General features: G+C 40.0%; 1 protein-coding gene across 2 annotated transcripts; it reads right to left on the reverse strand.

The window, feature by feature from the left end:
- Window positions 1-277: 277 nt before the first annotated feature.
- hyls1 (HYLS1 centriolar and ciliogenesis associated) lies at window positions 278-14,251 on the reverse strand (the record flags this gene model as incomplete). 2 transcript variants are annotated; one of them, XM_080414585.1, is made up of 12 exons in its annotated part: window positions 14,126-14,251; window positions 12,831-12,960; window positions 12,073-12,192; window positions 10,181-10,254; window positions 7,662-7,903; window positions 4,795-4,850; window positions 2,462-2,622; window positions 1,916-1,961; window positions 1,533-1,596; window positions 992-1,073; window positions 520-546; window positions 278-412 (listed from the first exon to the last, which is right to left on the reverse strand). In XM_080414585.1, exons 2-12 carry the CDS (start codon window positions 12,931-12,933, stop codon window positions 278-280), a joined length of 1,110 nt encoding a protein of 369 aa, XP_080270711.1. In that variant the 5' UTR covers window positions 12,934-12,960; window positions 14,126-14,251. The 2 variants fall into 2 exon arrangements, with proteins under 2 accessions (XP_080270711.1, XP_080270710.1); XM_080414584.1 differs by having other exon boundaries at window positions 12,831-12,963; window positions 14,126-14,238.
- Between the last annotated feature and the right edge of the window lie 1,645 nt (window positions 14,252-15,896).

A 15,896-nucleotide genomic window follows, 5' to 3' on the forward strand; every position in this document is an offset into this window, starting at 1 on the left:
GTGGCTCTTTTTGACTACAAACAAAGGGTAACCCTGCTTCCATTACCTGAAACCTTCCGTTTCCATTATAACCAGAACCACTCCTGAAGGGGAAAGTATGTATAAAAAAGTATAAAATAGGGCTTAAGTGGTTAAACATGGCGGTGTTGGTTCCAGTGTCATGTCAGCTTGACGAATCCAGAGCAACAGCACCACTTGCTCCTTCCACTGGGTTCCCAGAACAGTTCTTGTAGTCAGAAAGAACCATAAAAGGCATGCACAGCACAGACAAAAAGGCCTAAAATCGATAATTGGGTCTGGGTGGTACGAGGCCGTTGGCCAAATCATTCCTGATCTCCCAACGCAGGGCTGTGCGTTTCTTCTCTGTTGGCACAACGTAGGTATTGGGCACATATACTTTTCGTGGTTTAGGCTGGAAAAGAGAGATAAACCTAAATTGCATTGTGTGCCAAATTCCAAATCTGCATTTATTCACACTTAATTGCATAACATTGCAGATCCTGTTAGTCCAATACTTACCGGTGGAGGCTGATATGCAAGCTGTTCCTGAAAAGTGAAGAAAAACATTTAAATAATTAAATAAGTTGCATTGTCCACCATGTACCACGGGAGGCATTGACACTGAGCCAAAACTATTTTTTAAAAGACAGTATGTGTAAGATAGTAACCTCCTGGTTTGATTACCCATCCCACAGTGCAAAGTTAAAGTAGTAACGTGGACTGCATAATACTGTATTGTGTTGGATAGGATCCACAATAGACTTTTCACAGCAGACATTTTTGTACAATGAGGGCGGGGAGAGGCAACCATGCCCATGTAGTTAGGAGACCATTGTGTACTATTGGCAAGGCGTGAGATTGATTATCTTGCGAAATTAAGGATCTTTGATTATATGATGTCAAACCAGGAAGCTACTGATTTTATGTGCATGTTCCCCAACTAAGAAATCAACTTGAACAAAGTTTTCTGTCTTATTTTCAAACTACTTACCCTGATCTCCCGATGTAGTACTTTCCTGTCCCTTTCTCCAGGAAGTTTGAATGTCTCCCAGTGTTGCTTGTATTCAAAATACCTTCGAGAGATTAGTGAGATTTATGTTAAAGTAATAAACATGTGTCTAAAGTCCAGGATGATGTTGAATGCTGATTTGACAGTTTGACAAAAATGACAGTTTCAGTGTAGTATTGTATTCTCAAACGGAACTCATGAGCAGGATGCAATGTAATTTTGTTATTCTTTGCACTTGTCCTGTGTGTAGTTTAATGTTACAAAAGAGAATAGTCTGCACTGGTGATGCTGAAAAAGCTCCGCTGTATTATTATTAAGATTATCAGGACATATACAGTTATATATAGTTTAATGTTAACCTTGATTATACAACAGTTGGTTCTGATCAAGAACTCTGATTGGCTGAGAGCCGTGTCATTTCCATAACGTTTTAAAGTCAGCACAAGTCCCTCTCGTGGTGTTCTATTGGTTTGAATCAAATGTGATATTTAACAACGGAAATTACACACAGATCAACACTTACCTTGTGACAGGGTCATTCTTCTTCAGGTTTCTCGTGTGAGGGTGACCTCGTGCTGGACGGATGACTGGTTAGGGAATATGAGTTGGTTAGCAAAGTATCGCAGTGGTCCTGTTGGACTGCTATTTGCCTGATCTACAACCTCACAACGCCTCGCAGTGCAAGGGGTTGTGAGCTTTTTCACAATGTTTGCCTCTTTCTTACGTAATATTCAATTTGGTATTAAAAAGGTATTAAAAGTCATTCAAATTAAACTTTAGAAATGTGCAGAAACCCTGTTTACTGTTGAGTGAGAAAACAATGTTGCACATTTATCTAATCAACTAGGGACCTCCCAAAATAATTTGGGGACCCCCAGTTTGGGAACCACTGTGCTAGATACTTACAGGACTTGGGTTTTGGCTTGAAGTCATGATCAGTCTGCATTCGACTCTGGAAGAAATGAAAAGACATGACATTTAATGATTGTTTTGGAAACATTCTAGACCTGCAGCAAACTCATCTCATGAAGACAGAAGTTACAGAAGACATAAATTGACTACACTTCCCTCTATAGCTGTTACATCATATGCAACACTACTACACCATAATATCTGTACATTCTTCAACCTGTAAATAACTATTTGCTCACAACAGAGGATGTATACTGTATATTCTGGTTGCTAAATTATTTTCCCATATTATGTACATTCTATATAAACAATTCAACTCAAACTCAATGAAAGGCAAATCACCTTTATGCCACTTAAGGATTTTTACTAATCCTTTAATAAAAATTGTTAGCACAGTCTGTGGAGCATGTCACACAAACATTTCTGCACATACTTGTATGACTGAGCGACAAATAAAACCTCAGTTATGGAAGATTGAATACTTAAGATACTTGGTTATTTATTTAGTTATATTTTTGTCGTATCGACTACAATACCCACCATGCCTCTGATGTAGGCTTCAAAGGCACTCAATCCATCATTCTCCGAGCTCTGTCCATCACTCTGACTTCTGCCGTCTTCAAACTCTGGTTCAGAGTTTTCCTGGGTGGGCATGGACACATGCAGGCCTCCCAGGCGTTCTTCCAGACCACTTACGGCATCTGCAGGGGACAAACCACAAAAGTTAAAATGACTGACCATAGATGTGACTTAGCAAGAAGAGATTTACTGTGGTTTTTTGAATAAAACAAACCGAGGCTTTGTAGAGCCCCGCTGTCATATTTTGAAGGGAATACGTTTTAGGAGAAATTATTTATAGTGACCTGTTGACTGCATTCATACATATAGTGAGTACAATGTTTTTCTCTGAGGGATGTCAGGCTTCTATGTTGAAGAATTAGAAACATACTGATGGCACTGATGATACTTATTCTAGACTTCAGCCATGATCTGACATAAGTCAGTACTGACACGGTTTTATTATGTATATAGACAGACAGACAGACAGACAGACTCAAGCATGCTTTTAGGCATGAAAATTCGAAATTCAATTTTCAGTACTGGGAAAGTTCTATTATAACCTAGGATCGACAATCCATCCCAGAATTAAATGAAAATAAGGCATAAAACTTCTCTAGTGATGCAACAATAACAACTATTTACCCGTCCCGTGTCTATAGTTCCCTTCCCATTCCTCATAAGGTTGATGATTATACGTCACGTAGATGGAATCCACTTTGGAATCAATGAACTTGATGTCCTTATTGCTGGAGGACTCTTCCGCAGCATCCTCCCAATCCAACTCATCTTCCCTTCCTTTCTCCGCTACTCCTTCTTCCTCAAGTGACTGCATCTCTACCACCAGCCTTTCATAATCTTCATCATCATCATCAAGCCCAGCCTGCTCATCCGTGGGAAACCCGCTGGCCTCCACCTCCATACTGTGGTGCTCATCTTCTCCCTGTGATCTCATATCTGGAACACCTTTGTTGTCAAACCAGGCATGGAGGTGTTCGTCATTCTCATCTTCCAGAGGCTTCCGGCCTGTTGGACACTTACGATCTTCTAACTCTGCAATGAGATGCTCATCTTCCTGTGTTGTCATATCTGTGAGAACTTTGTCGTCAAACAAGGCGTGAAGATGATCACCACTCTTGTCTTCCAATGGTTTTGCGTCCGTCAGACATGTATCATTTTCTTCGGCATTGTGTGGGTCATCTACTTCTAGTCCTGCATCTTTGATATCCTCATTGTCCAAATCTGTGTGTAGCTCATATCTAGGGTAAGCCTCATTCAAATCATGTTGACTATCCTCCAACTCAGCCAACAGATGTTTGTCTTCATAGTTTAGCATGTCACCGGGCTCCCCACCGTCCCCGCCATAGTTAGAAAGAGAACAACAGTCCTGTTCGTCGTCCCTCGTCTCAGAGAGGCACTGAGACGAGGGACTTTCTCTGTCAAACTCGGCGATGGTACTGCGGTCGTCTCCGCAGTCGCTCCCCTCTCGCTCCTCCTTGCACACAGAGTCTGGTCTGTAGGTGCCGTAGCCGGATGTTAGCATGCTCAGCGCTGGACTACAACCCCTGGGGCTGCAGCCTTCTCCGTCGGTCCTCTTCTGGTCATTTTCTTCTGGAAACTCTCCTCCGACATGGCCCTGCGTGCTCTGCTCACTTTCATTCTGCACGGAAGGGTCTGAGCTCTCGTCCTCAGAGACTATGGACTCTTCCTCCTCACACTCACGTTTTATCTCCTCTTCCTCAGACGACTTTGGACTGTTCTCCTCTGAGCTCTCGTCCTCACATTGAGCGTTGTACATTTTGTACATGGTTAATAGAAAAAGAGGCCTTGTACACCTGCTGTGGTGTGGTCTATAGGTGAACAAACTGCTGAGGCAGATGGCTCAAGACAAGTACTATAAGAGGATTAGCCAGTACCCAAGATCCTTAACTCTAGCCTATTCTCAGCGCTCTGCTCACAGTGTCACAGCACCCAATACTGGAGACCAGGGGGATTGCATCTCTAACTTTTCTATCCGAGGCAAATTACCAAATAGAATATGAGTGCTGGCTTAATTTCAAAATGTCATTATGAGTGGAAAAAATAACCTTAAGTTAATGCTCGGTTCTTTTTTTTCAAAGATGATAGTATAGTAGTCTTTATTTGATTTATTTTAGTGTGGGTGTGTACATTCTGGATCTCTCCTTTTGGAATTACGGTTTTAATTACTCTATAATTATAATTAATATCCCAACATTACTACAATACCACATCAGATGTTTTTTTTGTATATACTTTTCAAAAACCTATATATTTATGGTTGATATCTTTCTTACCTAAGTCTTCACTGTGTACTGATTCGTCACACACCACACGTTGTCCTTGATGTTTCCTTTAGAAAAAACAAAACAAAATGTCTTACAATAGTATTGTTTCCCTTGACAACAATGACACAACATGTGTAGTTGGTATGAGGCTTAAAGCTTTCTGAAACCTAATGGATTTGTAACAAAGCTGTGATACTTAGTGTTTACTGACTTACAACAAACCCTTAAAGGGATTCTAGGCAAGTTCAGAGATCAAAAAAAGAAAAAAACTGTTGTCAAACACCGCCCCTCCACTCATCATCCCCCCCCCCCCCTCATCAGCAGTTAGTTTCCCCGACCACCAGGGGGTGACGCAAGGGGGACTTCTGAACGGGCCATGCCGAAAATAGGTTGCTTTATTCTGATACAATGCGTATCACTGCCCGCCCCTGCCGGTTCTCTGAATTTTTATTTTTAAATAGGCTCTGTCATGATAAATTGACCACATATATGAAGTTAAACAACTAAATTCTATCCAAATGATATCTTAAAAGTAAATTCCGTGCTTCAAAAAAGAAGTTGGAGAGCGTTTTAAAACCGAAAGTAAAAAGTAAAAACAGCGCAGCAGAAAACAATGGCGGCTCGTTCTATTCCGTTTCACTCGAACTCGCCACACAGACACGGACGCGTACATGCGTGCGTTTCATTTACGTCCCGGATACCCGGATGTCAAAACATAAATAGTAGGGAAAATACGGATTTCAGAAAGAGAAATGTTTTTCTATGCAGGAAAACACCCCAGCATCATTATATAGTGGCTGATAGAGGGGAAAACATGTAATATATATATATATATATAAATATTTTTTAATTTTAGGCTTAATGTTGCCTAGAATCCCTTTAAAAAGGGACTACACCATGAATTTGAACTTTTTCTTCTTTTTTGTGTGTTTTTGGTCTCCCCTACCTCTCTTCTATCCCCAAAAATACCCCAGTTTGAACACTCAGGCTTTCACAGCAAATCTGGGGTTTTCTGTAAATTGGTCTCAAAACAGACCAAACTGATTTGCACCCTGGGTACAATACCTCCCGTTTGTCAGTAGTGGTATTGCAGGTGAAAGTGCTTTATAAGCCAGAGAGAAGTTAGTTGGAACTAGAAAAAGTGCTCCTCGGAGCACAGGTCTCCGCCAGGTCAGGTACGTTATTGTGGCCTCCTGGTGGCGCTATAATAGGCCAATGTGAAAAGGGTGCCATTTGTTCAAGGGCTTTTCAATGCAATCGGACACTGCATTCATGATTTGAGGCATTTTGTTCCAAAAATATGTTTGCAAAATTAGACCTGCTGGTGGCGCTATAACAGGCCAATGTGAAAAGGGTGGCATTTCTTTGTCGGCCTAATAGAAATGTGCGTGTGAAATTTCACGGAAATCGCAAGCTGCGTTCATGATTTGAGGCATTTTGTTCAAAACGGAACAATCCTGCAAACTTTGGAAGCCAATCTTAGGCAATCAGGATGGTATATGGGAAATCGGATAAATCCGTGTTGATCACATGACTATAGAGATACTGTGTACCGATTTGTGTGATGTTTGGACAAAATCTGTAGGAGTAGTATCAATAAATGTGTTTTGCACATATCGGCCTCCTGGTGGCGCTATAACAGGCCAATCTAAAAAATTTGGGCCAGAGGTTCTGAGTTGGCATCCAGGGAGTGTGCGTGCACAGTTTCGCAGCGGCCGGGCCAACGGTGCCAGAGATTAGCTGCTAACAGACGGACAGGACGGACACACGGACGGACGGACGGACGGACGGACGGACGGACGGACGGACGGACGGACGGACGGACGGACGGACGGACGGACGGGGGGTAAAACATAGTCTCTCACCATGCCTTTCGGCCTGGCGGAGACAATGAGTATATCTGAGGCTTGATTTAGGCTCAAACCTTTTGAAAAACGTTTGAGGGACATAAACAATATGATATTGAATATTATTATTGTTTTTTAAATTCATGGTGTAGATCCTTTAACAATTTCCACATTTGCACCATTTTGTCCAAACTCTTATGTCTAGTCTGAATTAATGTCCAAAGCAGGGGCCTGATTGGTGATTAACCCATTTAAGACCTGAGGCCGATTCTACAAATGCCTTCTAAATCAGTAGTTCTCTAGCCTGCTGCAACCCTCCTGATTTCGTGTATAAAGGGGCGTGTGTATAGAGCCGGCGAGAGACGGCGCCTGATCCCATTGGTTCACCGATCTGTCCGTCAACCCCCGCCCCGTTAACACAACATTACGAGCGACGCCCACTGCACTCTGGTTGGTTGGGAAATGAAACACTTCCTCATACCCAGTACAGGCTATAGTTGGGCCAGGCTTTTATTTTTTAGCAAAACTAAGCAATAAAAGCCTGGAGATCGAGGCTAGTAGTTCTCAAACTTTTTCGTGGACCCCCAAATTTATATATATTTGGCCGCGGACCCCCCATCTGAAAATACTTTGTGCCAGGGACCCCCAAGAAGAGACGATTTGTGTTAAGAGAAAAAAATCAAAATTAAGATTTAAAAAATGTACACTTGGTTGCATGCTGAAAATAGCAGATCTACAAGCTCACAACATGCTCGACAGACTGTGCTAACAATTTTTAGGATTAGACAATTTTTTCAAAAATATGTGCAAGCTTGCAGGGCGGCACGAAGTGACGCACTGTGAGCTTGTAGCTCTGCTATTTTTGAGAACCACCGTCCTAAACCAAATGTTCTAAATAAAGAGTTTTCTGAAAAACGTATGTTGCTATGTATAGCTAAAGTCTAAAATGACACAGATGCTTTCCCGGTTTTAATTAGGTTCTTAGGTTTATACTAATCCTGAATCTTCCCGTTGATGTGATATTATTACCTCAAAACCTTTCTCTTGATGAAGCTCCTCCCACTATGTGGCTGTCCTCCTGCGTCTCTGTCTGGGGTGGATGTCTGACTGAAGGTGTATCGGGTGTCTGTCGGGCCGGGCTCCACCTCTAGACTGGTGGGAGCCGATGAGGGCCGTGTGGACCGTGTGGGAGCCACTGAGTGCTGAGCGTAAGAGTCACAGTATCCATCCATCCTGGTCCCATTGTATTGATTCTGACAGGGCATAAGTACCTATGTAGGGTGGGAATAATACAGTTAATCAGTAGGAGGTGTAACGATATAGTAAACTGCATCGATTTTAATTTCAACGATCCAACGATATCGATATGTAAACAGCTAAATATCGTATCGTTTGACTTTGTATCGTATCGGTATGCAATGCAAATAATCGATTGTATCGATACTAAGTGCGTTGTATTTAGCTATTTTAAAGGAGGAGTTCACCCAAAAAATTACTTATTTGTTATCAATTACACACCCCATGAAGCCTTGATTTCATGGATTTATTTTTGTTTTTGTGGCATTCCTAAAACAATAATTTGATGACCGTGTGTATTTCCGGTAGGAGACACAAATAATCTACTTTGTGTCTCCTACCGGATACATTGGCCCAGCCTGATCTCCAGAGATTACCGTAACATTGCACGGAACGAGTGCACTTCATTCCGTGGATAGCCGCCTCGGAACTCCCGAATTGCGTGCATATGTACGGCGAGTCCCACGGTGGGCGTAACCAGTCGCAACCCGGAAAAACCCGGAAGCAGAGCAGTCCCCACAAAAAAAATTACGATTCTGTGCCTATCGGTACATAACTCAAACGGCGCTGAGTAGGCACAGGCGAACGTCCCACCGTTCAGGACGGCAACTCGGTCGCCTTAGCTCCCTCGGTGGTCCTTCACGGGGTGACAGTTCGCCTGTGACTGCGCGCCTCCGAAATGGTTTTGTCACAAAGGGAGCGCCGTACCATATGCACGCAATTCGGGAGTTCCGAGGCGGCTATCCACGGAATGAAGTGCACTCGTTCCGTGCAATGTTATGGTAATCTCTGGAGATCGGGTTGATTGGCCGGTAGGAGACTAAAAAAACTAAAAAGAATCCATGGATTCAAGGCTTCATAGGGTGTGCAATTGATAGAAAATAAGACATTTTTGGGTGAACCCCTCCTTGAAGAAAAAAAAGAGGGTTTTAATTACTATTCCATATCGCTACACTTGGTCTATCGATAAATGTGTGTAATCTCTGTGTTCATGTTAAGGTGCGTGCGGGTTTGTCCAGATGTGTTCAAATACAATGTCCATGTATTTGCCAGATAATCACTGTGTTTACTTATATCCATAATAATAAATGATTCCCTTAAAGAACCTGCAGTATCCACACAGATAAAAAATGTTGCTAAATATTTACTGTATAGATTTTAAATCATTGAATCGAATCGTATCGCCATGAATAAACCAATATCGTCCATGTATCGTATCTTCAACCATGTATCGTGAATCGTGATGCGTATCGCTGTTAAAAACGTATCGTTACACCCATTAACGCACATTAATCAACCATGCCACGTCCAAGTTGTTGATTTTGTTTGGACTTTTCCCAGGTTTTTCATGACCATATGAACCCTGTTATTAACATTACACGCTACAACAAATCAACAAATCTACTGAAGAACACTCACAGTTGTAAGACTACATTGGTCAATTTTTTTCCCCTCAAATCTTAAGGGAAGAGAATAGAGCACCGAAGTCTGACGTAATTTACACATCCTACCTCTGGGTTAGGTTTTTTCCCCCATTCAGAATTCCCATAGACGCGTTTAAAATCGCGTTAAATAAGAACTGTGTTCCAAAAAAAAACGAATGAACCCGGCAGTTTGACTCATATGGATATGAAGCATCAACTGACGGCGAGAAAACGCTAATGTTTCTGCCCCCCGAATTAGTTACATTTTCGTGAGAAACGGACTGTATCGAATATGAGTGACTGACTAACCGATACAGAGCCTCCTCCCTGACAATATCGCAGGGACAGTTTGTTTATTTTTGGACCACAATTCTTATGAGACGATTTTAAGATGACCCAATGTTATTTTCCATAGAGAAATTACTTCCGTGGCCCAGGGGATGAACGAGTGACGTCAGGACTTCGGTACTCTATATTGAACCTTGTTTGAAACAACCCTTGAACATAGTTATTAATACAGTTGAAAAGGTGACAAAAAGGTCTGTTTATGCAGCCTGTTTTTGCAGTTTTGCTATGGGCAGTTTTGCTATCTGCTTGTTTTCCCTGCTCATATGTGTGGCTTTCATTGACACGCTATGCACAATCTATACTTCACCACGTCACGTCGCAATATTCACAATTTGAATGATACCAATTCCCCCCCCAACGATAAATGAAGTATATTAAAACAAAGAGCAAACAACACAGGTTCCCCAGACAAACAGCAAAACTATTAATGCATATTCAATTCATACAGGCTGGGCAAGTTGAATGATGACTAGTACATACCTGTCTTTCTTGGTCTGGATTACCAGGATGCAAGAAGAACCCATCACCAGGGTCTGCAATATAAGACTGATTAACTGTGGAGAGAAAGATAGTAGTCAGATTACTACAACAAAAATGAATTTTAACTTCCCTTTATTATAATGTTACATAGTATTGTACCATTTCCTTCCTGAGGACCGACATTATTAACGGAATCTTACAGCACTTGGTAACTTTAACAACTTTTTGACAAGAAAACTTGCTTTGCGTTTCTATATTGAGCTTATTTAAAACAAATTCAGATGGATGGTTTCCAAACTTGAAAGGTACACATGATACACATGAAAAGGCTGTGGTGAAACTAGATCATGGGAAGTTGGTCCTCAAAGCAAACATCCAAACCACAACCTAACCATTAGATGAGATGTTTATACCGCGTGGTCAGCTCCATAAATTAGTTATTACCTCAGTCAAACCTTCTTATCATTCTGTTTTACAATACTGTTGCTTCTACCATCTTCTCCACCCAGAATAAAGAAAGATGCTGTACAAATATGATTGTAATTTACTAGCCTTCAATAAAGACTATCAGATGTATTTTATTGAGTCTGACTTTTGCTTTCGTATCATAGATACGAAAGCAAAAGTCAGACTCGATAAAATACATATATGATCGTCTTGGTAGCACTTGCTATGCATCCTATGTGTATAACGCATCATGAACATACTTATAAGGCATTATAATCTGCTCATAACTCTGTATAATCAGATTTATAAGAGCTCATAAATACTCATAATGCGTTATTACCATAACCACATTATAAGGCCTTTTATAATGACTTATAAGTATCAAGTGTTATAACACTTCATAAATGCTTCCAAACTGGTAACAATTGCTATGCATCCCAAATTAATTCTCAAAGTTATAATCCATTATAATCAATTGATAATGCTTTATTATCACTGTTATAATGTGTCATAATTATTATGATGCATTATTATTATGCACTATATTCTACGATTATAAGTTATTATAAGTGGTCATTTGTTACTTTATGATCATTTGATGAGGCTTTATTATTACGTTTATAATGCCTTATCACTTATAAGGTGTTATACTGTGATTATAAGTTAATATAAAGTGAACATTTGTAACATTATTATCATTTTATAAGATGTTATTATTACATTTTTTATCGCCGTTAAATCACTGTAATAATGCATTATAATTATTGTTATAATGCATTACACTATGATCATAAGTTATTATAAGTGGTCATTTGTTACTTTAAGATAATTTAATAATGCTGTATTATGATGTCTAAAATGCCTTATACTCACTGTCATAACGCATTTTAATCACTGTTATAATGCCTTATTATCACTTATAATGCATGCAATGCATTATAACTGTACTTATAATGCATTATAGCAGAGCATTATCAATTGATTATAATGGATTATAACTATGAGAATTTATTTTGGGTTGCATAGCAAGTTTTACAAAGTGGGGAGCAATTATGAAGTATTATGATATAAGTCATTATAACATTCTGTATAATGTGTTATGATGGCATTATACGTTGTTATGAATATTTATAACTGTAATCATCACGTGTTATAAGAATAATACAACGCATTCATACTTACAATCTACAAGCTCCGTTGTGAGCTTGTAGATCTTCTATTTTCAGCATGCAACCAAGTGTAAAATCATCCATTACGACGCCATCAAGGCACCGCCAACATACATTTTAGTCGACAAAATCAACTGTAGATTTAGTCGACTATAATCTTATGGTATTTAGTCGACTAAAACTAGACAAAAACTAAAACATTTCAGATGACTAAAATATGACTGAAACTAAATCAAAATTTGCTGTCAAAATCAACACTACAATACAGACACATACCTTTTTCCTTGGTGACCGCAGGAGGACTTGGCTGGGATGAGACTGTGTAGGAGTTCAGTTCAAAGGATGATGACTCATCGTGGCTCTTTGATTTCTCATGTCGTATCAGTTCATCGAGATCTAAACATTACAGATTCAGAGACAGCGTTGGGACTTGGTGTTCTTCCACTGTCCTCCTCAGCCCACAAAATATGCATGTTGCACCCACGTCTAAGAGTAGATAGAGTGATACAAAGGCGGATATATAGACCAGTAGTTCTCAACCAGGAGGGTCCCCAAATGTTTTTGGGGGTGGGCGGTCCATAGATGACAGACCTATTTAATAATTAATACCTAAAAATATATATATATTTATACAGTATATAAGAAAAGAAAAAGACAGATATATTGATCAGTGGTTCTTCACAACCTGTGGGTCGGGACCCCCCCATGATTTATTTATTTTTGTTGGGGGGGGTTCCCACTTGACAGTGAAGTGACAATTTAAGGACCTTTATTGAAAGAAAAAGACCATTACTGCATAAACTATACTATAAAAACTGGTCAAACATTGGCCAAATTATATAAGAAAGAGGCAAAAATATTTCACACAAATATTTTCACAATATTTATCTGTGGAACCGAGTCAAACAAAGCCTCAACTCTTACAATTCCAAGTGCTTGTCAGGGTGGGGGGTCCCCAGTTCAAATATGATTATTTTGAGGGGTCACGGCCTGAAAAGATTGAGAAGAACTGATATAGATTATAATCTACCAACCTCGTTTGAATTGACGCAGTCGGTGCTTGGGTATGTCCCTGTACCCGAGAGAGGCCAGTTGATGCTCTATCTCGTCTTCAGAGAAATCCAGAATGTTGTCCATAACACTCACACACACACACCACCAGACCTCCTCCAAGACACACACAAACACACACACACACAGTTACACACCTCCTCCTAGCATTACACTGTTACAGGAAATGAGCAGTGGTGGAAAAAGTACTCAAATTTTTTACTTAAGTAAAAAAAAAATGCACTTAAAGTACCAAAAGTAGAAAGTACTCATTATGCAGAATGTCCCATTTCACAAGTTTTCAAATGTATAACATCTTTTGAAAATAGCAGATCTACAAGCTCACAATACGACGCATTGTCAGCTTGTAGATCTGCTATTTTCAAATGGTCGAAATGTACATAGGGCTGAAGTGGTTAATGTATGTTTTGTAATAATAATCAAAATCTACAAAGTAACTAGTAACTAAAGTTTTCAAATAATTCGAGTGGAGTAAAATTACAATATTTTCCTCTGAGATGTAGTGGAGTAGAAGGAGAGTAAAACCCTACTCTCCTTCAAAACTGGCCCCTGTAAAAGTCATAACCTAGCCCCCCCCCCCCACCTTTTTTTCTCGATTTTTTTTACTGTACATATTTTTGTTGTTCTTATTTTTCATTTTGTAAACTGTTTATATGATGTTCTGCATAGTAGAGTATATCTGCCTGTCATTTAATGTCACTATGAATTGAGTACATGGGGACCCCATTTGAAACAAGCCATTAGGCTTTCATGGACTTTTCAATCCTATTTAGTGGACCTTGTTTTTAAACTATACTTTCATGTTCTTTTTTTCTGCAAACTTCTAAATAAAGTATTCAATCAATCAATGCAAAAAAAAAGTACGGAACATTGGAAATACTCCAGTATAGTAAAAAAAACACCTCAAAAAGTACAGTACTTGAGTACATGTACTTAGTTACTTTACACCACTGGAAACGAGCCGTTAAAGAACCAAACCACAGTCAATTCATGAATTGTGAATGCAGCAAGGTATCACTGCTTCAAGGACAGAGACAGAGTAACAGAACACCTTTAATACAGGTTAACGTGATATCTGATGTCTTTCTACCAACCACACTATCCTAACGTTACCTTTAAACCCCAACGAAGCTAACGTTAGCAGCAATGAGCTAATCTACTGTGTTGTTGTTGGGCTAGAAGTTAAAGTTCCAAAACAACCTGCTCGTTGTGTCAAAAGTCTTATTTATATATGATGTTTGATGGGTTTGTATCCTACCTTTAACACAGACGGGTTGGTGAAGGTATCTAGTAATACGTTAGTCCATAAAACACAGCAGAGCTCCAGTGTTTACAATAATAAAATCCAACACCAAGACAACAACACTGTTATAGCCGTTTGAAAGGGACGCCCTGGTCAGGGTTGCCAGACCATCCCAAAAAGAAGCGACTTAGGCCAGTGAATCTCAAACCTTTTCATGTCAAGGACCCCCTAATCTCCCCAAACCTGATATGTATTTGGCCGCGGAGCCCCATCTGAACATGTTTTGTGCCAGGGAGGGATCCCCACGAAGCAAAGATTTGAGTTTGCTTTAAAAAAATATATATTTGAAGATTTTTCACGATTTAAAAAAAATAGCAGATCTACAAGCTTGTAGATCTGCTATTTCCACAAAAAAAGAATGAAAGAAAGAAAAAAAGGGGAAAATGTGGAATGTTTTTGAAATATGTATATAACACAAATCTTGTAGCCTACGGGGTTCTTGGGCAGTGGCACCAAATACATATTATTCTGGGGGTCCTTGACATGAAAATGTTTGAGAACCACTGATTTAAACAACATTAGGAAACAAGCCCCAAATAAGCAACTACACTTTATTGTTTCAAATATTTTTTTTATTGTGAAGCACAGGATACAAATATACAATTTCTGTTCAAGTATATGGATTGCTTCCTTTTCCCCCAAAAAAACAAACAGACATACACACAAAATAAACAGCAACTACACTTTAGAAACAAGCCCAAAAAAACTCAATCCGCAACTACCAGTTTTACAAGCGACTCTACAGAAAAACAATCCCAAAGTCGCTTATAATAAGCAGACATGGCAACGCTGGCCCTAGTCATTTCTTTGCGGATGTGTGCTGCTGTGTTGGGTTAGAAACAGCGCCCACGTGTGTTTTGGAGAACCGTAAAAGAATCTACAGTAATCTAAAGCAGAAATTAATTTATTTTCAATAATCAAAACTACTGTCAATGAAAGTATTTACCTTTAAAAAAAAGTTACTTTCCCGAGTGCCCCAAATGTTAACTAGTGGTCTGTTGGCGATTCTGTCGGAAGTTTCCAATGGGCGGTAGTCACAGGGCGCATCCGGTGAAAGCCAGAATTACACTCAATGTAAACAGGAAGTAAACGAGGGGGGTAAATGGCGTTCGGCCACAAACGGGATTAAAACGCATGTGTACTGAAAGATACGGACTAATACATTGCACAAAAACTCCGGACCGCTAGTTAACATTTGCCCAAATCGCCAATATGTAAGCACCTTATATTTTGCATTTGTACACATACGGAGAAGTATGGGCTTTACTGGTGAAAGTCCAGGGCACTCTGGGGGGGTTGTTGCTAAGACTCTCCTAGCAATAAAAATGTCAAAATAGATCAAATACATCTACGATAGTCTTGATATAAAGCTATATTAGGCCTATATATGTGCAAAAGTATTGTAGAAAATATGGATTTTTTTCCTACAATACAGTATTTTAAATACAAGAATACAAGACATGTGGGCACTATGGACATCTGGGCACCATATTTTTGGGCACCTGGACGAGTGGGCACGTGGAGAGGTGGGCACCAGGACAACTGGGCACCAAAACCATCTGGGCACTAGGGACATGTGGGCACCTGGACGAGTGGGCGCTTAGGGGTGGATTTAACTGGGCACCAGTGGGCACCTGGAGAGGTGGGCACCAAAACCATCTGGGCACTAGGGACATATGGGCACTTGAGTGGAGATAACTGGGCACCTGAATTTGGGTTCGTGTCC

This window comes from Gymnoscopelus braueri (assembly GCF_963280865.1).
Source record: "Gymnoscopelus braueri genome assembly, chromosome: 2".
Taxonomy (NCBI): domain Eukaryota; kingdom Metazoa; phylum Chordata; class Actinopteri; order Myctophiformes; family Myctophidae; genus Gymnoscopelus; species Gymnoscopelus braueri.